The sequence below is a fragment of the Protopterus annectens genome, chromosome 3.part1 (genome assembly GCF_019279795.1).
Source record: "Protopterus annectens isolate FY-2018-M chromosome 3.part1, PAN1.0, whole genome shotgun sequence".
NCBI lineage: Eukaryota > Metazoa > Chordata > Ceratodontiformes > Protopteridae > Protopterus > Protopterus annectens.
The window spans coordinates 996,683,545-996,707,294 of NC_056732.1; the positions used below are offsets into that span (position 1 = coordinate 996,683,545).

Sequence of the window (23,750 nt, forward strand, 5' to 3'; positions counted from 1 at the left end):
GTAAAAAACAGACGGTCTATGGCTTACCAGTTTTGCTGATGACTGCAAACTAGGTGATGTTAACATACTACAAAATGGGTTTACACAGGCAAATGATTGGTGTCAAAGCCATGAACTTAAACTAAATGCAAAAAAATGCATCATCATCCCCTTCAGCAAAGGAGAAACCCCCGCTAATTACAGCATTAATAATACCCCCCTAAGTTCAAACCAGGGGTGAGAGATTTAGGAACGCAAGTTGACAGCAGCCTTAATTCTGATCATCAGGTGTCCACACTATTTAGGAAGGCCTTCTATGTTGCACACTTCATAACCAAAGGTATGACCTCCAAAGCTAAGGAGGTTATAACTCCCCTGTACTCAGCTCTAATCTGACCAATAATAGAGTACAATCTCCCTTCCATATGTACCTCACTAGACATCTGCAGCAGCTGGAGAGACCTCAGTGGTTTCTCACCAAGAAAATTCAGGGCCTACAACACATTACCAAGACGGACAGACTGAAGGCCCTATCACTTTACTAGTGTCATATAGACTGCTTAGAGGAGACTTGTGCCTGGCCTATAGAGCAGTCTCAGACCCTACCTTGATGAAGCTGCTGCACATCTGCAAATCCAATGGGACAAGATTCATTCGGTCTAGGGATCTTAACCTAGTCTGCAATATTAACAGGACATGTTGGAGAGGCACATATGTTTCCCAGAGGTTGCCACTCCACTGGAACAAACTCCCAATTAATGTAAAAATAGAACTCCTCAATGACCCTATTTAAGCGTAACCTGGACAATTGGATGGGAATCCATAAATTTCCACTGGGGGTTTCACCTATATCCCTCTTAGACAGGCGAAGCTGATGGTGATCTTAGATTCATGTGCAAACATGGACTATATATCATAACATGACTAGCAAAAGATAATATTTATTGTAATTGTATTAAATGGTACAAGTGTTTTGTGGATGATATTTTTTGTTATGGCAAGGCACAGAACAGCAATTGAATGATTTCTTTCTTTATTTGAATCAGCTGAATGATTTTTTAAGATTCGCATATAAATATTCAGCAGTGGAGATAGACTTCTTAGATGTTAAGGTAATCAAAGATGACCTATGTAGTGTGTCCACAACCATGTATAGGAAAAATGTTAGAAAGAACAATATTCTTCATCACAGCAGTATGCACCCAAAACATACTAAGCTAAATGTTCTTCAGGGACAGATTTTTCGTGTCATGCGACTGCAAAATGATGATAGTGAGTTGACAGAAGCCCTATTCACTCTCAAACATGAATTTATGGAGAGAGGCTACAGTTGTAATATGAATGATTCTCAGATTGCTGAAGCCTGGCGTGAAAGGAGAGGGAGATGTAAACCTTATTTTTCGAATGACCTCCCTGGTAATGTAGACATGGACACAGCTGCTACGTTTAGTCCCAGTATCCCAAGAAGGAATGACACTACAGGTAAGATAAGGATGCCTTTGACCTATGCGAGTGACATCCACGTAGTTTGTGATGTCATTAGGAATAACTGGGATATTATCTCCACAGTACAGGAATTAAAAGGAGTAACAAATGATCAACCCAATTTTGCGTTTAGGAACAATAGTTCACTTAAAAGCAACTTTGCTACAGGTCTAATTCTATGCCTTTGCAGAATTTACCAGAGAGAACTGGCACATATATCTGTAGGAGATGTTTAGCTTGTACTCATGTACATATAGGTGGACAATTCATGCATCCGTCACTAGGATTTAAGATAGAAAGTGCTTTTTATGCTGACTGCTGAACAAAAAATGTAGTTCATTTTTGTTACTGTATCACATGTCCTGCGTTTTATGTAGGCAAGACCAATAGAATATTTAAGGATAGGATATTGGAGCATCTGAGAGATATTAAGAATGGCAAGGAAACCAGTGCTTTAGCTATGCAGGTAGCTAAAGAAGGACCAAGGCATAGCTTTAAGTTTTTGGTGTTAGAAATCATGCACATACCATGAGAGGAGGTGATTTGGTTAATAGAACTGAATCTAATGAACAGAAATGGATTATAAGGTTTCAGGTAGACAAACCCCCAGGCCTGAATAATAGAGTTTCTTTAAAGCCGTTTCTCAAGGCTCAAGCTCTTAAACATTGACTTTTAATTTTATTAATGAATGTTTTTATCATTGTCATTGTTATTAGATTGTATTTGTATTAATTATTTTAGCAATGTGACACTTCTAGCAACATTTACTATATATTATATATATGTGTATACATACACACATATACATATATATTTTTTGGTAACAATCTGTTGCTTATATGTCAGAGATTTTAGCATCATTCTTATTTATGTTTTTACCATTTTAATGTATTAATATCACTTACCATGAGCTAGTTTTTCACTGTGATCCAGCACTTTAGAGGTTAAATATGTATTTAAGTCATTAGCCTAGTTGATTGGCTCATTTGAATGTATAAAAGCAAGTTTTTTATGCTATTTCTCATTCTAGTCTGATGAAGCAGATGATATCCATGAAAGCACTCACTTGTTTTTTCTTGGAATAAATTATTTTCTGATATTTATGTGGAACCAGTGTGTTTTTACTCAAAATAACATGGCTAGGCTTGTAGAGGCCTTAGGACCAATAGCCTAGTAACGTCCTATGATCCTATGAGTTAAAAATTGGTAAATATATGTTATTTCCTAAACCTATACAAAACCATTTACATTATTAATATTTCCGCTACCTAAGCACTAGGGAATACTAAACTACAGAGCTTTCTCAATTCAGTAAGGTATGACTTATTAAAGTGATGCAGAGAATAATAGGGTTACTTCACAGTGCTTACCATGTTTGCATGTTATTCTTGTGTTGGGCTACTAGTTTTCTCCCACATCTGAATGAAATACAGAAAGTGAATCTGCAATCCTATAAACTATGTGCATCTTATTTGGATGTGTGTGTGTGTGTGTGTGTGTGTGTGTGTGTGTGTGTGTGTGTGTGTGTGTGTGTGTGTGTGTGTGTGTGTGTGTCTGTGTGCGTCTGTATAAGTAAATGCCACAATCATGCAAAGTGAAAACATTTAAAGTAATATATATTTAATGGGCTCATCCTCCTTATGCATTAATAATGCTATGAAAAATAACAGCTAATCACTCACAACCTGTGGTTAAATCTAAATTTCATATGGCCAAACAATGCAATAACTTCCACTTTAAGCATCCACTTTTTTTTGTGATATGGCAATCTGTAATATTATCTGCATTACAAGTCAATGAAAATGTATTTACATAGATCTAATGATTACAATGTTGCTGCCTACTGGTTTGAAAAATAAGCACTCTGTTGGAGTGTTCTGAAATGTGATAGACAAAGCTGTACGTCTTTATGACATAATTCTATTCCTTGTTGCTTATTTTATTTATTCTTATGCTTTAATTCATTTACTGTATACCCACTCAATCCATTTCAAGGCCATGGGGGATGTAGAGCATGCTGCGGCATGAAGTGGGCACAAGGAAATAACTAACTATGAACAGTATTACAACATCCACATTTTCCAATACACATACACACACTCAAACAACACACAGCTGAGAATGTGGCTGACACAAATAGAGAATCACCAAGTCATCTATAGTATGTCTTCAGGATGAAATTTAAAACCAGAACATCTAGGAAAATCCCACATGGAGATATGGAAGATGTGTAGACTCTGCTCAGAAAGTACCTCAGCCAGTAACCAAACTGGAGAACAAGCACTGTGCAGCAAAACCACCAAATGTTGACCTACTGTCATATAAAATCATCAGCAGAGGTGTATTAGAATCAGACACACACACACATACACACACATATATATATATTTAAATAAATCATCAGCAGAGGTACATTAGAATCAAAAACACACACAAACGTGTGTGTGTGTGTGTGTGTGTGTGTGTGTGTGTGTGTGTGTGTGTGTGTGTGTGTGTGTGTGTGTGTATATCTATATATATATATATATATATATATATATATATATATATATATTTATATATATATTTATATACAAAATATGTTTCAATACAGATTCACACAAATTCCGTGGTAAGCAGTCTTGTGGTCTCTGGAGGAGATAAACATTTACTCATGACATCCATCATATTTTTCGAATAAATAATTAAGCTAATTTGACCCTGTGATTTGCATACATTGCTACTTTTTTTAAAAGAGATGCTGGGCTCATTGATTAGAAAAAATTATCATCATCACTGTAGATCAATATGTGTGTTTGTAACTTTAAGAAGCTATCCAAGGGCTTGCACAAGTACATAAATACTGACCACGTGTGATCCTGACTGCCATTTTGTAGTTAGCTGTTGAGATGTAAGCGTGTATGTATGTAAGGTCTGTCTGTGAACTAGTTTGTTCATATTTAAAGATGCTGCTATCCATCCTGATGTGCTTGTATGTATTAAACCATCTGAATGAAACCCCAAGCCTTCTTGTTTTATGTGTTAAAGACAAATGAGCAACATGGTGCAATAAGTGGCATGTCTAAAAGGACACAGGATCATAGGAAGTTACTAGGCTATTGGCCCATGAGGTCCTTATAAGCCATGCCAAGAGTTTATCTCATGTTTAGATAAGTCAGCACCCAGGTGGAATCCCAGGGGTGTATTTTCTGTTTCCCATCCAGTTATCCAGGTTGCCATTGAAAAGGGATAATAAAGTACTCTGCTTGACGTAGAGAGGGAGTCTATTTCACAGGTGGGGGAGTCTCTGGAACACAAATCTGTCCTGCCAACAAGTCCTCTTGATGTCACACACCAAGTTGAGGTTGTGCGTGTGGGTTACACAAGTGGAGCTTGACTTGCGGATATGTAGCAGTCCCATCAAGGCGGGGTCTGAGATTGTTTGTATACCAGAGGTCACCTCTGAGGAGTCGGTATAAAACTGAGTAAAGGGACAGGGCATTTAGGCTATCTGTGTAGGGTAGATGCTTGAGGCCCTGGATTCTTCTGGTGAGGAACCTCAGGTCTCTCCAGCTGCTGCATGTCCTTTTCACGGTACATGCCGAAGGGGGCATTGTACTCAATAATTGGACTTATAAGACAAGAATACAGGGATGTTATGACCTCCTTATCCCTGAAATGATTGCTTAATTTCCCTTCCCTGTATTCAAATCCCACACCTACTGCACATAAGGCCATGACTCTAACCACTTGGCTACGTGGACATGGTGTTAGAAGAAGCATATCAAAAGAGCATGGAGTCCGAACCAGCATATCCAGCATATCCAAGGGGCATGAAGCTTGGCTAAAATGATTTAAGGCACTTGTTTAGATGCTGGTGGAATATACAGGAGTGGATCATTCCTAAATTTGCAAACTTTGTAAAACAAGTCATAAATGAATTTCAAATATTAAAATTTGCTCAGCACTATTTATTTTTGCATAATATGAAACAAGGCAAACAGAGTGTTCTAAATAATACTTGCATAAACTGATATGTACGATATTGATAAAAAAATGAAATAAAATCCAAATTGTATAAAATGAATAAAATAAGGGGAAACGGCCGCATTTTCACAAAGCATGTATTTTTCGTATTAAGCAAAGATACCCGAGTTATCAGAAGTATATAAAGTGTTTTCATGTTTGTGCAGTGTTACAGTAAAGCTATTTTGCAAATGTACAGCCATTACAAGGCATATTTCGCAAAGTGAAGTATTTCAAAGAGTTTATTGTGCATTTGAATGTTGCTACAAACTCACAGAACTGTTTGTTCCTACATAATTACAAAGGCCGTATTTTCAGTGTGTTTATGTATACTTTGAGGGCATGGTAGATGGATTTTGAAAACCGAGAGCACTTGTGTTTGACAGTAATATTGCTGAGAACTGGAGAGTGTTTGAGCAAGAGTATGACATTTTTATACAGTCTGCATTTTCTGATGAAAATGACCATACAAAGGCATTTATTCTGCTTAATTTCACTGGGTTAAAAGCCATAGAAAGAGAACGTTCATTTGTGTATGCACCTGCTATCTATACAGAACAGGGGGAAACCGTTGTATTGTTGCACTAGCTGAGTTAAGGGAGGACCCAGAGTGCTTAAAATGTAAAGTTAGAGAAATGTGTAACCCCCAGACAAATGTTACAATGCAAAGGCACTTATTTTACACAAGGGATCAAAAGTCGGGTGAAACTTTTGCAGCATATATAACTGACCTGAGAAATAAAAGCTAAAATGTGCAGATTTGGTGATTTAAGGGATGAGCTGATAAAAGACAGACTTGTGTTTGGTATAAAAGATGATGCTGTGAGGAAGATTTTGCTTTGTGACAGTGATTTCACTTTGAATAAGGCCTTTGAGATTTGCCAGATATACGAGTGCACAGAAAAGCACACAAATATACTTACAAATGAGAATAGCTCTAGAAGACACAGTGCTAAAGCTCATGTTAATAGTATGCAGCACGTTATTAAAAGAAACAGTCCCAAGAACATGGCAGTAACTGTAGCCCCTGCAATACTCACTGGTAAACCCCAGAACCCCAGAATTCTAGCAAATTCCAGAAACTGCATAGTCTCAGTGAAGCATAAGAGTGAGTCAGCACACTCAAAGCATGGGCCCTACCCAGCAGAGATGTAGCAAGCACCCTCCTTACCCTTCGACCGGAGGGAGCCCCTAAAAGTGACAAGAAAATGTAAGGTGATACAGTATAGTGCTATTGGCAGCCATCAGTTGTCTGTCGGTCAGTTTCAAATTTTAGTTGGGTCTGCAACCATGCATAGGCAGAATTTGTTTCAGCTACAAATAATTGTGTCATCATGAAACCAACGGGAAATGTATATTTTCTCCCACAACTCTCCGGACAGCTGTCAGATTTTACGTTTTCTCAAGACACAAATCCCAGTTAAAAGCTGTCCTATTCCATAAATAGAGAGGTGCTAAATCCTAGCAACTTAACACCATTATATAACTCCATTAGCGGTTTCTGTTTTTAGTCAATTGTTAGTTTCTATCATCTCTTACCAGGCTGCGCATACAGCTATCTGTCCTTGTTACCAAATTAACATTCCAATTCACTTACCAGGCGACAACTTGAGCTTATTTAAAACCCATCGTTGGCGCCTTAATATTTCATAGGATTTTGGAGGAGGCCTCGCACTCTGTAGGACCTACGTCAAGAGGACAGTGCCATGTGCTGATGATTTAATTGTGGATTTAATGGCGTGTAATGCTAGTGGGCGTTATTGTATTTAGGGAATAAGCAGCAGTACATTGGCAACCTGACTGCAGAAAAAGGAACCTTCTCTAGAAGAGTGTTAATATACAAATAATAGCCGTGGCAAGACGGGTCCACCGCTTCATAGCAGAAAATAAAAAAAAGCTTGTGTGTGACAGTGGATGAGAGTAAGTAAGACAGAGATAGAAGTGGGCGAACAAGCAGATATTTTACACACGTTGAGCAGCGCATTTGCTGTTTAGCGAGTGTAAAAATTGAAATAAAAAACTGTTTGCGTGTTTATGCTGTCTGTGTGTGTGAATGAATGTGTGTATGGAAGCAGAGGAGGCTCTATGTATGTGTCTGTTACTGTTGGACCTTTTCAAAGAATGTGTATTTGTGTTCATAATGGTGTTCAGTGGATAAATAAATGTTATTAATGTAGCTGTTTCATTTTTTTAGCATTTCCAATGAAAAGGCATGCTTTGTGATGTTGTCTAACAGAACGTATAAGAGTGGAGCTAGTAAACGAAAGGCATAGAAGCAACTTGAGAAAATTCCAAAGTTGTCAACGTATTTTACACTGCAATCCAATGTACAGGTACAGGCACATGAAACAGACAGAGCTAGCAGTGATGAGTCGTATCCAGAAGTGCTTCAAGTGAGGTCGAAGGTGAAGTCACTTGTTCTACTACCAAACAAACTGGTGCCAGGAAAGAAGTGCCTGAATTTGAACCACTGACTGATGATCCCGGAGACTGGCTGTCTATAATATTGCACAGACAAGTGTGTGACATTGTTGAACATGGCCCACCACAGCAGAATGAAAGTTATGGATTTCCATTTAAGGAGGAAAAACGGAGGTTCACAAGTACTCATTTCTATTGAACCATGGCAAACGGTGAGACAATAAGATGTTCATGGTTAATGTACGCAGTCCAAAAGATGCCATTTTTTGTTTTTGTTGTAAATTATTTGGCACTGGCAACATGCCACTACATAGTGGAACATCTGCTTGGAAAGCACTGTCAAAAAGACTTCAGCAGCATGAAACAGGCAAAGGTCATCAAGACTGTATGGTGAAATGGTTTGACCTTCGGTCAGGCACAGTAAACCGTACATCTATTGACCAAGTCGAATTGCAGGCTTTTATGAAAGAAAGAGATTTTTGGAGAGATGTGGTCAAATGCATGACTGATGTTGTTATTTTCTTATCTGAAAGAAACCTGGCATTTCAATGAAGTAATGAAAAGCTTGGCGATTGTTTGAATGGCAACTTTTTGGGACTGTTTGAATTGCATGCAAAGTATGATACTGTCCTCAGTGAACTTTTACAGAGGAATAAGAAGGCAGAGGCACATGTTCAATACCTCAGAGCATAGATCCAAAATAAGCTGATTCAACTTGTTCATAGGTTCATAGGTAGGTAGGTACTAGATTATTGGCCCTAGGGCCTATACAAGCCTAGCCAAAAAAGTAACCTGGCTTTCACCACCCAAAAAAAAATATTTTCCTGTGCCCCTGTCAAACAGAGCCACAGAAGTGATCCCCAGGGTGAATTTCCTATTACCCATCCAATCATCAAGATTTTTCTTGAAGAGTGCTAATGAGGAGCTCTGTTTGACATAGACAGGTAGTCTGTTCCAGAGTATTGGAAGTCTCTGGGACAGGAATCTATCTCTCCAGCATGTTCTGTTTATTGTGGTGACAAGGTTTAGGTCCCAAGAGCATGTAGCTCAGAGGGATTGGGATTTCTTTAAGTGGAGCATATCCAACAGCTCTGGGTTTGACATAGCTTTGTATGTTAGGCAGAGATCACCTCTGAGTAGGCAATATGTGACGGAGTAAAGATGGAGTTTTTTGAGACGGTCTGCGTAGGGCATCTGTTTCAGGCCAGTCATCCTCTTTGTGAGGTATTTCTGCAGCCTTTCCAGTTGTTGTAGATGTCTTGTGAGGTACATACCAAAAGGGGTATTGTACTCTATAATGGGTCTAATGAGTGATGAGTAGAGGGGGAACAATGACCTCTTTTTTTCTAGATGAGAAACCTTTTGTGATGAGGTGTGCCACATAGAAGGATTTCCTGACCACTGTGGTGATGTGATTATGAAAGGAGAGACTACTGCCCACCTGTGTCCCAAGGTCTCTTACCACACTTTCAGTGTTAAGTAGACTACCGCCTATGTGGCAGTTCATGGGTACAGAGTTTTTGCCAAAGGGGATGACAATGTACTTTTTTGGCATTGAGCTTGAGACCATGGCTTTGTCACCAGGCATCTGTCTCAGTGAGGCCCTTCTGTAGGATGTCCACATCATTAGGAGTTTTCATTATGGCTCCTAGTTTGCAGTCTTCTGTGAACTTCGTTATCCAAAGACCTTCTGTGTTAGCCTGTACTTCAGAGAAGTAGATACCAAACAGGAGAGGACCCAGGACTGAACCTTGTGGTACTCCACTTGTCACTGGTCTGAAGTCTGATTTGGGTTCTGTCAGTAAGCCAGTTGGCAACCCATCTTGTGACATAGGGATTTATACCTAGTTTAGTGAGTTTATCTATAATTCCAGAGTGGGGATGGTGTTGAATGCCTTGGCGAGATCTAGATAGGCTTTGTGAACCACCTTACCCACATCTATGGCTTTGTTGACTGCTTCAAAGAAGTCTATCAGGTTTAGGAGACATGATCTGCCTTTTACAAACCCGAACTATGTGGGGTCCAGAGTTTGGACATCTCCAATGTCTTTGTTTATGAGTTCCATGATGATATGTTCCAAGGCCTTGCAGACCAGGCTCGTCAGGCTAATGGGGCAGTAGTTCCCGGGGTCTGTTGTGGCTCCCCCTTTGTGGAGTGGTGGTGCACCATTCAATGGGCACAAAGCCTGAGGTGAGGCTATTATTGAACATGGTAATGAGGTGCGGTGCCAGTTCATTCTGTAGTTCATGTACAAGGCAGCCTGGGATGTTGTCAGGTCCCATGGATGCTGTGTTCTTGGCTTTCGAGAGTGAGGCTTTTACTTGTGCAGCCGTGATTACAGGAACTTTGCATTCTTCCAGTATAGAGATGGACCCTTTATGGGGTAAGAGGGGGGGTAAACTTAGCAGTGAACCTATCTGCCAGGATGTTGGCAATATCAGTTGGTTCTGTATATTTAGTGTCATTGTGCTGTAACTCAGAGCAGATCTGAGTGTTGCCATTGAGATTCTTCACATAGCTATAGAATGCTTTGTGGTTGTCTTTAGAATAAGTGGCGATTTTGTTTTCATAACTAGCTTTGGAGGATTTTATGAGGGATCTCAGCTTCTTACTGAGGCTGACAAGGGAGTTCCTCCAGTCATGGGATTTTACTCTTTTTTGCAACAGTTTCTTTCTTCTGTTGTAGAGTTTGTTTATGGCAGAAGACCACCAGATTGGCTTCCTTTTTTTGGAGGATAGTATCTTGGTTCTGTTAGGGACAGCACAATCCATGCACTCGTGTAAGTACTTATAAAGTTCATTTGTGTAGGAGTCAGCAGTCATACCTCTATTGTCCATCTGCATCGGTGTCATGAAGTTTGCCACTTCTGTCTTAAGAAGCGTGAAGTTGGCTTTGGAGAATTTTTTTATGGTTGTTTTCCTAATGGGGGGTGGGAGAGGGATGTGAATGTCTAGGGTGATTAGCTTGTGGTCGGATCTGACCAACAAGAAATTGACCTCTGGTGTGGAACACTGGTTGCCCATGTTGGTGATGACCAGGTCTAGGATATTGCTGCCCCTGGTGTGGGTGTGGATAAGTTGATCCAAGGCGTTGGAATTGATGAATTCCAGAAAACTTTGAGCAAAAGAGTTGGTACATGAGTAGTTTTCCCAGTTAATGGTGGGGTAAGTTGAAATTACCCATTATTAGGGTGTTGGGTTGCATCCTAATATTTTCCAGTGTATCAAGAAAACAGGAGTGGGAATCCTGGGGCATGGTGGGGGATCTGTAGCAAGCTACAATCTGGATTGTGGTCTTGCTTAGAGTTAGTTGAACTTGGATAATCTCAGATGCATTATGCTGAGCAACTACCTTGGAGGTGTGGATATCCTTAATGATTATGGACACGCCTCCACCTTTAGTGTTTCAGTCCGGGTTAGGTGGCCGAATGGTGTGGTATGAACTATAGCCTGGTAATGCAGGGATGCTCTCTGGAACTTTGAACCAGGTCTCTGTCACTGCACAGATGTCGATGTTCTCCATTTTAAGGAGTGCCTCGAGTGAGTGCATTTTGAGGTTTAGACTTCTAGTTTGAGTAGCATTACCCTCAGATTTTGCTTGCTTGTACCTGTTAGGGTGGTGAATTTGTCATTTGAACCTTGCCTAAAAAAGGCACTAGAGGGGTGGCAATAACCTTTGCCAGTATCCAGAATCCCAAGGGTAACAGGTGCAGGCCATCTCTGGAAAAGCATCGTGGTATGTCGATCATGTCATCCCAGGCAGACAAATACTAGATTCCCTTAGAATGACACCAGAAGCTTAGCCAGTTGTTGAAGTCAATCATTTTGTCCTTGTATTGTGGTATCATAGGTTCATAGATTAGTACTAGGCTAATTGCTCTTGCAAGCCATTTTAAGCCTAGCCATGTATCCCTTGTGAGACTCAAACCCTGCACCTTGTGTTTGTAAGGCAAACACCTTAACCATTAGGCCACCCTCCAAACCCCTTTCTGGGTGATGGCAGGATGCTACTCGGGATTAGAGTCATACCTGCCTGGGCTACAAGATCAGAGAGCTTCTCCATGTCTCTTTTCATGTAGTCCAGGAAGGTATATCTCAGGTCATTCACGCCAACATGGACAATGACAGAGTCATATTTGTACTTGCTGTGGAGTGACCTGAGTGCGTGCATTATGTGGTGGATCCTGGCACCTGATAGGCAGCTGACAGTACATTTCTCCTTGTTTAGCCTGGTGAGTGGAACATCAGTGTGCCTAACTATAGAGTCACCTATGACTAGAGTGTTGGGTACATTATGCCTTATGGGCTGTAATTGAGTGGCACACTGAGTATGTGGGCTATGTGTCATTTGGGTTGTGTTGGGGGTGGAGGTTGCTTGCATTTCTGCTTTGGAGGTCTCGCTTGTTTAGGCAGATTTTTATTGAGAGCTTCCACGAATGTAGGCATGTGTTTTGTGCTTCTGTGTGTGTGTTTCGGTGGTGTAGATTTTGAAGGACTATGTGATGAGTGTGGGGTGGTGTGGTGCAAGTGTTTAGCTTCATCTCTTGATTGTCTAGTCCAGTCTTCGGTGAAGAGAGCTTTGCTTCCAGTTTGGCTATATAAGTGCATCTCTCACAGATCGTAGTGTTGGGCAGTAGGAGGAGAGGGCTGTCTGTGTAACTGAGGCAATTGCTGCATTGCCCCAAGATGCCCAGATTCATCAGGTAAACAGGAGAAAACACCGGGAGCTGACCTTTAGACAGTAACATTCAAGAGGCCAACATAGTGCAGTTTAAAAAAGTAGTTATTTTGGACTGTACTCCCGACATGTCTCATGAAGAACAGATTTCAGTGGTGTTACGCTTTGTTAAATGATGGTGTCAATATTCATGAAGCGTTTGTTGGTTTTCTTAATGTTCATGATATAACTGGCAAGGGTTTATTGGAAGAGTTTCTTGAAAAGGTAGACACCTTAGGAATAGACATTGCTGACATCAGAGGCCAAGCTTATGATAATGGCTCCAAAATGAGAGGAAAGAATAAAGGAGTTCAAGCCCACATGCTAGAAATAAATGACTGTGCATTGTATGTACAATGTGGAGCTCACTCTTGTAATCTTGTAATCTCAGACAAGGCAAAGTCATCGAAATATGCTGTTGACGTTTTTGGATTGATTAACAGAATATACGTTGTCTTTTGTCACCTTCACATTGGGATATACTTCAAGAATATATATAATCATTGGGAGGTGAGAATTGATACTGTGAAGCCATTGCATTATCACCTTGAAGAATTGTGCAATGCTTTGTCATCTTTGCGAGAACATGTGCTCGAAAAGAAAGATGGCAATACAGCAACAGAAGCCGCTGTGCTTTTAGACCATGTTACTATGTGGCCTTTTGTTCTGACTGTGTGCATGTGGTACGATATACTGTTTCATGTCAATAAAACCAGCAAATTAATTCAGTGACCAGATGTTTCAATTGACATCCTGCAGGCAAAAGTCTGTGCTACAATGCAGTTTTTGCAAGACTCGAAATAAAGGATATAACTCTGTAGTCACAAATGCACATGAAATAGCAGAGCATATGGGTATTGAGCAGGTGTTTCCAGAAACCAGATTGCCACGTAAGAAGAGAATCTTTGATTATGAATGTACTGATGATTCGAGTCATCTTTCTGCCGAAGAAAAATTCAAATTGCAGTTCTTTCTTGTTCTCACTGATCGGGCCAGATCTTCTGTTTCGTTGCGATTTGACCAACTCGTGGAATGCTATAAGTTGTTTGGATTTCTGTACAAAGCTAACAGTCTGAAGCAGTGTCACAGAGAAAATGAACTGGAGAATCACTGCAAAAATTTTGAAAGAAAAATGGGAGACATTGATGCCAACGAACCCATAATGGAATTGAATCGTTTTATTTATGTTATAGAGAAAGAGAGAGGACTTGTCACGGCAAACAATTTTTTAACATACATATATAAGAACAGCCTTCAGGAGGTATATCCAAATCTTTGCATTTGCATCAGAATTCTTCTGACTGCACCAGTTACTGTCGCCTGTGCTGAAAGGAGCTTCAGCAGCATGAAACTAATCAAGAATATCTTGCCCTCAACCATGACAGATGGCAGGCTTTTTACGCTTGCAGTTATTTCAATTGAAAACAAGATTGCCAAATCTCTAGACTATGATGCACTGATTAACCAATTTGCAGAAAACAAGGCTCAAAAGAAGTACTTTGCATAAATACGCTAATGGTGTATGGAATACATGTACACTGTAGGCCTATGTATACATAATATGAACCCTGTATATATGTTAGCATGCTAAGAAAATGGTCTGTATTACATATCCGAATGTTTAAATGTTCGAATATGTTTAAAAATTAAAAAAAAACAAACAAAAAAAAAAACTAAAGGGTGTAAGCAGGGGGGCAAGCCACATACCAACTCCAAGATCGCGCTACAGTGTAGGGAATGGGAAATTTACCATTTCCGCACTGTAGTGCACTGAAGTGCGATCACAGAGTTGGTATATTTAAGTAGCGGGGGTGTGGGGGTGCAGGGGGCTGCAGCCCCCCTGCTTAAACCCTTTCCTTTTACTTTTTTTTTTTTTAATTTTATTACATATTCGAACATTTGAATGTTCGATCGCTAAAGGTTGACCTTTAGCGATTTGAACATTTAAGCATTCGGGTATGTAATATAGACCCGCTAAGAAGACATTTGTCAGCCTGTTCTGTTTCAGACATGTTTTCTTAATAATTTGTATGCAATTTAGTGTGCATTATGCTAACTGAACAGTCATGGGCCAACTGCATTGCAATGCAACTTTTAGAATTACATTTCATGTATTTCATTAATGATGAATACAGCATACATGAGTTAATTGGGTGAAAGCAGTCTTTTGACGTGCATATTTACGCAGTTGAAGAACTGGATTTATTATTATAGTTACACTATAGTAAGCACTAAGCTCTAGTAATTTAGGATTATTTGTAGCTTGGTATTAAGGCATTTGTTGATGTCTGTGGAAAGTGTGGCCAATAAAAATGTTAATTTCAGAGGGATAGTGTAAAGGGCCCCAGACGTATGTTCGGAGGGGGGCATGTTCTTTGTTGCTATGGCCCTGCCACCCAGTTTCATTGTCAACTGTCATAACTGTGGTGAAAGTCATGAATCTAAAAGGGAAAAGTGTTTAACTTTTGGTCAACAATGCCACAAATGCAATAAATGGAATAATTTCAAAAGATTTTGTAAATGAAAAGGCCCATATTCTTTTATTAAAAGGGAACATTTTGAGAAATGAGTTGATCAGTTAGACAGTGGCAGCCCTACTCTTTATGTTGATGGTGTGTCAGTGCTTCATGAAACAGTCAATGCAGCAGATTTAAGGGCAAAGAATGAAATATTTTGTACTGTTTGGATAAATTGCAAACCCATAGTGCTCAAAGTTAACACAGGTTCCATTCCGAGTGCAATGTTATGTCAGCAGAAACATTTGCTAGAGTATGTCATAGTGAAAGGCTTGATTTGGCAAGGTATGCAAAGCTTGTTGCTTACGGAGTTGAAGAAATTCAAACCAATGGCTCAGTAGTGCTTTCATGTTACTCTGCTGAAAGAAGATACAACTTGTTAATTTATGTAGTCAAGAGGCACATCCAGTCATTAGTAGGGCTTACAGACAGTTTGAAAATGGGACTGCTTTCATTTAACAAGGAAGTACACCATGTTAGCTTAAAAGACCACTACTCTAATTTTGCCCAGCACATTTTTTCTACCTATGCCAATCTGTTCCAAGATAAACTAGGAAAACCTTCAATTGTGTACTTCATAAAGTTATACCCAGAGGTCAGTCCAGTTATCAGGCCAGCACATAAAGTTCCAATAGCTATGCAAGCCAGAGTCAAAGCCGAATTGATAAAATGGTGCTACAAGGTGTGATTTGTCCAGTTGAAACTCCAACTCAATGGGTATCTTCCATGGTAGTAGCTCATAAGAAAAGCTCAGATGACATCAGAATATGTATTGACCCATGAGATTTGAACAAAGCACTAAAAAGACCTCATCATCCAATGTGCACAGTCAAAGAAGTCACAGCCTTGATGCCAACTGCCACTATTTGTTCTGTCGTAGATGCAAAGAGTTAATTTTGGCAAGGTACAAATTTTGAGAATGCCATTTGGGATAAATTCTGCAAGTGAAGTCTCAGCATGCTGTTGTTTGTCTTTCGGCTTTTTCCTGGTAAGGGGTCGCCACAGCGGAACTCTGGTCCGCTAATGATTGGCAGTAGATTTTTATGAAACGCCAAGGTGCCAGCTCGACGCCCAACCTTCAACGAAGGCACGCCCATTTACACACTCATGTCTTTCGAACGCTACCCAACTGTGGGGAGGACATGCAGACTCCACACAGAAGGCACTCCCAAGCCCAGCCGAGAATCAAACAGGAGAACCTCTTGCTGTGAGGTAACAACGCTACTGCCGTACCACCGCGGCCTGAAGTCTTTCAGCATGCAATGGAGCAAATTTTTTTTTCTGGCTATCCTTGTGCTATCATAGTAGACGACATACTAGTAGGAGGTCACGGTGAAGATGACCATGACAGAAACCTCAGAAAAGTTCTAGAAAGAGCACATCAAGTGAATCTTAAGCTCAAGTCACACAAATGCAAATTCAGGCTACGAAAAGTCACTTATGTTGGTCATTTATTTACAAGTACAGGCTTACAATTGGACCCTTCAAAACAAACAGCCGTTCTTGAGATGCCATCTTCAGACAATGTTCAAGCCCTGCAAAGTTTTTTTGGCATGGTTAACTTCCTAGGAAAGTTAATTCCAGATTTGAGCCAACTTTCAACACCACTCAGAGAGATGACACATAAAGATGTATCCTGGTCTTGGTTAGAGCAACACCAAAGAGCATTTGATGTCCTGAAACACAGAATTGCCAGTCCACCAATGTTCAGATACTATGATGTTCACAAACACTTTCCTGTGAAGCTTCGAAATTTGGACTTGGTGCAGTCATTCTGCAAGAGGATCAACCTGTTGCTTACGCACCGAGAACTCTTACCCAAACTGAGATGCAATATGCCCAGATTGAGAAACAGCTTTTGGCAATTGTGTTTGCAAGTTCGAAGTGCCATGATTATGTTTATGGTAGATCTATCTAGATTGAACTAGACCACCAAACATTAGTCACTATCTTGAGAAAGCCAATGCATTCAGCTCCAGCCAGAGTGCAACATATGATGCTGAGATTGTAAAAGTACAATTTCAATCTTGTCTACACGAAAGGCAAACTTCTTTATTTTGCTGATACATTATCCAGATTGCCCAGAAACAACAGAACAGCAAGAGAATGAGAACCTTGATTTTGAAGTCATGGAAGTGAGAAATTTTTCTTCCACACATCTTGATGAGCAGAGATTACACAGCTACAGATCCAGTTTTACAAAGGCTCAACCACTTTATTAATCAAGGATGGCTGCCAAAGCAATCTAGTTATTTTCCATACAGAGATGAGATTTGGGCTGACAATGGTATCATTAAGAAAGTAATTGTTCCAAAGTCCTTGCAACCAGAGTACATTACTATCTTGCATTGTAGTCACCCAGGAACCGACTCTACCAAAAGAAGGGTAAGAGAACTAGTATTTTGGCCTTCTATTTCACAAAACATTGACAGAGCACTTTCAGCTTGTTCAGCATGTAATAGTACAAAGCCACATCAGCAGAAGGAACCACTTCAGCTTAACCAGATTCCCGGACTACCATATACTAGTCCGCACAAAGTTATTTCTGTCAATGGCACGTGTTTACAAGCCAACAGTTCAATGATTTGCTGAAGAATGGGACTTTACTCATGTCACAAGTAGTCCAGATTACCTGCAGTCAAATGGTTTGGCAGAACGTGCCATGCAAAGTGCAAAGCAATTGTTAGAGGAGTCAAAATGAGATAATAGTGATGTTCTTCTGAATCTTTTGAGTCTCAGAAATGTTCCTCATGATAAACATCTTGGATCACCTGCTCAGAGACTTCTGTCAAGACAAACCAGAACCACATTACAAATCAGTAGTTAATTGTTGGGTCCATGTGTTAAGAACAACAGATCAGTGAAAGCCAATCTGTAGAAGAAGTGCCTATCCCAGAAGTCCTACTATGATAAGACCAGTAAACCGCTCAATCCATTATGAGGAGAAGTGGTAAGGATGCAAACATCCAAAGGTTATGATCGGATTGGTGTCATGAAGAATACTGGTCTAGAGCTAAGATCATACATTGTGGAATCAGAAGGAGCAACTTTTAGGTGGAATCAGAAGCATTTCAGACCGGTGTCTGAGCCTATACCACAGCACAGAGCCTGTGAGACAGATTCTTTATTTCAGAGTGAGTTGTCCAGTGTTTCAATTCCTAAGTACGTTTGAGAGGACATTCCTATTCCTGTGGTGAATCCAGAAGTTCCTGATAAGAATTGTGCACAACAGACTGTCCCTGTTGCTAAATTTGGTCCCAACTATTATGTTATGAGATATGGTCAAATCTCTAAACCTTGCAACAGATACGAAGCAACCTGGGCATAAACACTGTGTTTTGTTTCCAAAGTATATAGTAATGCATGCCTAACTCTGATACTGTTTTGCATAAAGGGCAATCTTTTTAAGAGGGAGGATGTAGATCAGTATGTGTATATATACCTTTAAGAAGCTATCCAAGGGCTTGCACAAGTAAACACTGTAAACATTATGCCAACCCGAGTGTATAAATACCATCCACATGCAAGCCTGACTACCATTTTGTAGTTAGCTGTTGAGGTGTAAGCTGTAAGGTCTGTCTGTTAACTAGTTCGCTCATATTTAAAGATGCTGCTATCTATCCTGATGTGTTTGTATGTATTAAAGCATCTGAATGAAACACCAAGCCTTCTTGTTTTATGTGTTAGACACAAAGGAGCGACAATCACCTACCCCCTTTTTCCCATTTTCAACATATTGTTGGGGTGTCATGTTGAGTGTCACCATTTCTTTACTACATTCTTCAGCAGTCATGCTTGACAGTCACAGATCTTCTCTCACACAGTCCATCCACCTATTTTTTGGATGGTTTTGTTTCCTCTTGCCTTCTATCTGTCTGCCCTAAATCCTATTCATCAGACTGCCTTCTGCTTTTCTGCACATGTGTCTGAAACACCATAATCTGCTCTGCTTGACCTTCTCTGCAGTTGGGGCTACTTTGGCTTCTGATCTGATGTCATGATTTCTTTGTCTGTCCCAGAGTTTGCATCCTACCACATATCTCAGGCACTTCATTTCCATCACCTCTAACTTCCATAACTGCTTTGCCTTTACTGGCCAGGTTTCCGTACCATACATTAGCACTGAATGCACCACTGTTTTGTACATCTTACTGTTCAGCTTCTTTTGGCATTGTTCTGTCATGTGCTACCCCTGACACTCTATGCCAGCTGGTTGTGGCCCCTTTCTCTGATGCTTGATTTGATCTCCTCGTTCAGACTTCCCTTCTCCTCAACCAACTCTTCCAGATACTTGATATGGCATTACAGGTAGACTCTGAGCAAGAACTTCAGCAAAGGTTAGGGGAATATAATGCAAAACTGAAAGCACATGAAATGAAACTGAGTACAGATAAGGCAGCTATAATGCCAACAAATGGGGGAAACCAGAATAACCTGAGAATTGAGATGGTAGGGAAAATAGCTGAACAAGTTAGCAGCTTCAAGTATCCGGGAGGGGTGGTTCTTTTACAGTCTGCTTGACAACACAGTGAGTCTTGTGCTACACTACATGTCACAGTAGTTGTGTTATGTTGTCAGTTTTACTGTGGTCTTACAATGTAGCACTTGTTTTGCAATGTACACACATGTGACTGTTGCATGCCACATTGTCATAGCATGCTTGTCTTTATATGTCATGGCATCTCAATTCTCAGCTTCTGCTGATTTCCCCATTTGTTGACATTACAGCTGCCTTGTCTGTACTCATGTTCATCCCATGTACCTTCAGTTTTGCATTCCTTTCCCCTATCCTTAGCTCAAGGTCTTGTTCAGAGTCTATCAGCAATGCCACATCATCTGAAAAACATGAACTTTGTTGATTTGTCTCCACTGACCCATTTGCTACTGTAGTCCATCACCAGTATGAACAGCCATAGGCTCAGAACTGAACACTGATGCACACCCACTCCCACAGGGAATCCCCCTATGAGAACTATTTGAGTCATTCGGCTCTTATACATAGCCTGCACTAATTGTACCAATGTTTCTGGGACTTCAGACTACCACAGGACTGCCCAAATCAGCTTTCTTGGGACCCTGTCATATGCTTTCTCCAAGAATAGGAATGACTAGCTGGACTCATTCTTCATCTCTAGCTTCTTCTCAACTATCTGCCTCACTGCAAACATAAGATCAGTCATGCTGTATCCTTATTTAAACTTGAACTGCTCATCTCGTATCTTACATTCTATTGCTCCGCATATTCATTTATCAAACACCTTCTCCAGAACTTTCATGCAATACAACAGGAGTTTAACATCACTGTATTGCCCGCAGTTATGGATGTGCCCTTGGTTTTTGTACATTGTCACTAGCATGCTTATTCTCCGGTCATCTGGGATACCCCTTTCTCTCCATACTACTATAAATACCCTCAGGAACCATTTCACCCCTATCTCACTCAGTTACATAAATCTGCTGTGACCTCATCTGTGCTTGCTGCCTTCCCTGACTTCATTTTCCTTATTGCTGTTTTTATGCCTTCTATGGTGGGCTCCTCCTTTTCTCTCATCATATGCTGTGCCTGGACCAATACAGCCTTTGCGGGGCTTTCTTCATTCAGAAGCTACTCGATATACAACTTCATTTTGCCTTTGATGGCCTGTGGACTTGTGAGTAGGTTGTTGCTGGTATCCCTTAAAAACAGGGACCGACTATCTTTTTTTATCTTTTTGTCTTTCTGTCTGATACAGCTTCTTTGTGCCATCTACTGAGTCACTTTCCAGAAGCTGGTAGAGTAATTCCAATGCCTTGTTCTTTGCTATTGCAACTGCTTTCTTAGCCTCTTTGTTAGCCATTCAGTATTCCTTCTTAGCCTAGTCCATCTTTTCTATCTCCCTCCTTTTCCTGCATTCATTCTATATTTTGATGACTTTCTGGACTCCTGCATTTCACCACCAGCTTTCCTTATTCACCTACCTGGTGCAATAACATGTCTATTCGATAGTCCTCACACATACGCTGTTAAGAGGTGCTGCCATTCTTCTTCCACTCCACCTATTCCTTCTTGTTCCAGAAGACCTACATCTCTGAGTAATTCTTTCAATTGTGCTTTTTCTCAGGTCAGCTTCCAGGTCTTCAGCCTAGTCTCTGTTGACCTTAGAGTCTTCTCTGACCACTGCTTATAACTAATTGTGGTAAACAGTGGTTTATGCTGTTGGCCAACTATTTCAGTGGGGATGACCTTTCAATCACTGATTATATCTCAGTGACCTTTTCTAACAAGGAGGAAGTCTACCTGAGTTGCATGTTGGTCCCCTCGTATTTGTGATTGCATGGCAGTCTCTTTTGCCTAACTATGTGTTGCCCACCATGCAGCCACTTGTCAGACAGCAGTCTAGAATGGCCTCTCCTTATCTATTCCTGTTGCCACACACATGTGGACCCTTGCAATCCTCATATCCTGTTCTGTCTGAACCTATATCTTTATTCAGGTCCCCCATTACCAACACTGATTCCTGTTGTCCTACTTTATCTAGTAGATCCTGTAACTGCCATCTGAATACTTTCTTTTCTTCATTACCACAGCCTTGCCGTGGGACATAGGCTAATATGAATAGTGCCCTATCTTTACACTGGAGTCTGATTGCCATGTGTCTAACATCACTCACTGTTGGCTGAAGCCTCTCCCTCACAATTACCACACCATTTCTAGTCTGTCCTCTTAATATTTGGTTAGAAACAGTATTAAAAGTGAAGGTAATACAGCAATGTGGACAGTGGAGTGTCACCTTAGTTAGAAATGATGTGCCTTTACTTTTCATTTCCCCAGTTTAGTCTCTGACTAGGATGCCTTATATATAAAACGTGCATATCTCCTCAGTGTATTCATGGGTGTTTAGTAGGTGCGCTCATTTCTTCTTACACCCCAAAGATATATTTATTTAGGTAACATGATGATCTTGTGCATTGCCCATAGGTGTACCTGCATGTGTGTGTGGGTATGTGTGTGTGTTTATCAGCATGTGTGTCATCTGATAGACCGAAGTTCTCTTCAGAGTTATCTGCCCTCTTGCTTCTTTGCTAATAATCTCTGGCTGCCTTACAAACATGGAAAGGTTGAACAGGTTATTGGAGAATAAAAGAAAGAACAAGTGAGTGAATGAATGAATAAGTGAAACAATGAATGAATGAATGAATGAATGAATGAATGAATGAATGAATGAATGAATGCAATTGGAGACACGCAACATACTATACTACTTAGTGCTTCAACTATCAAAGTAGTAAGAGAAGAACTATAATCACCCTAAAATGGAAATGAATTTTCCAAGTTTTTGGTCCTCTACATGCTTATGCTATTCTTGTTCTTATTTGTTTATTTATTTCTGTTTACCAGGGTCAAACACTAATAAAAAAATAACAATGCACAGATACAGCCCAGGTTGCAGCAGACATTAACAAAACAAAGTACACTATACAATTATATAGAGGATAACATGTAAGAAAATAAAAAGTGTGCAAAATTCTGTTAAAGTAGAGGGTTAGCACCTCACAAATAGAAGGTACAGTGTTTGACTCTGACCTCTGGTTAGTGGTTAGAATTGTAAGAGTATGTAGACTAAAACCCTAGTATTAACATTTAAGATAAGAACTTCTCCAAAAAAATAATTTTTAAGAGCAATTTTAGAGAGTAAAATTTAAATCTATTAATATTATTTCCTTATAGTATAATGCCTCTGGTAACCCCCTAGTTTGCTCTGAGTAATTTCCTTATTTTTGATTAAAGATAGAAATACAGGTACTTTTTCTATATCACCTATAAAACTCACCATGAGGAAAAACAGACAGCACATGCCAGTTACTGTAATGACTTTTGACCAAATGTGGAAACACACATCAAATTTAATCTTTAGTTCAATAATCCTTGATAAATAAAAGCTTGGTAGCCATTCTTGTTGGTCACCAATTATATATGAAAACATGTTACTGTGTTACTGTCATGCCTCTAGAGATGGTCTTACCTCTGAATGATTATTGAAAGGAACTGCACATCCCACAGCTTCCGTTACAAGTTGTGCATTAATACCAACTGTGTTGCTGATAGACTTTCCAAACTGACTGCTAGGTGTTAGTGGTCTATTCTTTTGACCAGTACTCAGTTCATCTTTACCCCCACGACTGCTGGGTGTAAGAGGACGAGATAATGAACTTTTGGGGGTTGCAGGTCTGCTCCCTTGAAGTGAAGGTGTTGAAGGTTTGCTTCTGCCATGGACATTAGGTGTTTGAGGCCTGCTGCTTTGGCTAATTGGTGTCTGTGGTCTACTGCTGGTGAAAGATAGAGACTTTGCAGTCTGGAGCTGAAGCTGAACACTTTTTTCAGCTTTGTTTGCTGGTGTTTGTGGTCTTGAACTAATGACAGGTGAAGGTTGAACTAATCCACTTTGCTGAAGAAAAATGCTACTGAGTGGACTCGTTGCACACTTGGTTAGTGTAGCTTCAGCCATCATTGAAATGTCTTTTTGAATTTCTGTTGTAAAGATTTATAAACATAAAACATAATTAGTTTTACAGATATTAGTCCGTTATTTTGCAGACACCTACTCATGATTTTTTGTAGCATGTGTATATTATAGATAAACATGTA

The 23,750-nt window shown here is 40.0% G+C and overlaps 1 protein-coding gene across 1 annotated transcript in view; it reads right to left on the bottom strand.

Moving 5' to 3' along the window:
- Window positions 1–23,750, bottom strand: part of CCHR3.PART1H8orf34 (chromosome chr3.part1 C8orf34 homolog) — a 3,081,413-nt gene that overhangs the window by 423,853 nt on the left and 2,633,810 nt on the right. Inside the window, exon 12 of the mRNA XM_044067160.1 lies at window positions 23,128–23,633. Within this exon, the coding sequence (XP_043923095.1) occupies window positions 23,128–23,633 (506 nt within the window). The remainder of the gene's footprint in view (window positions 1–23,127; window positions 23,634–23,750) is intronic.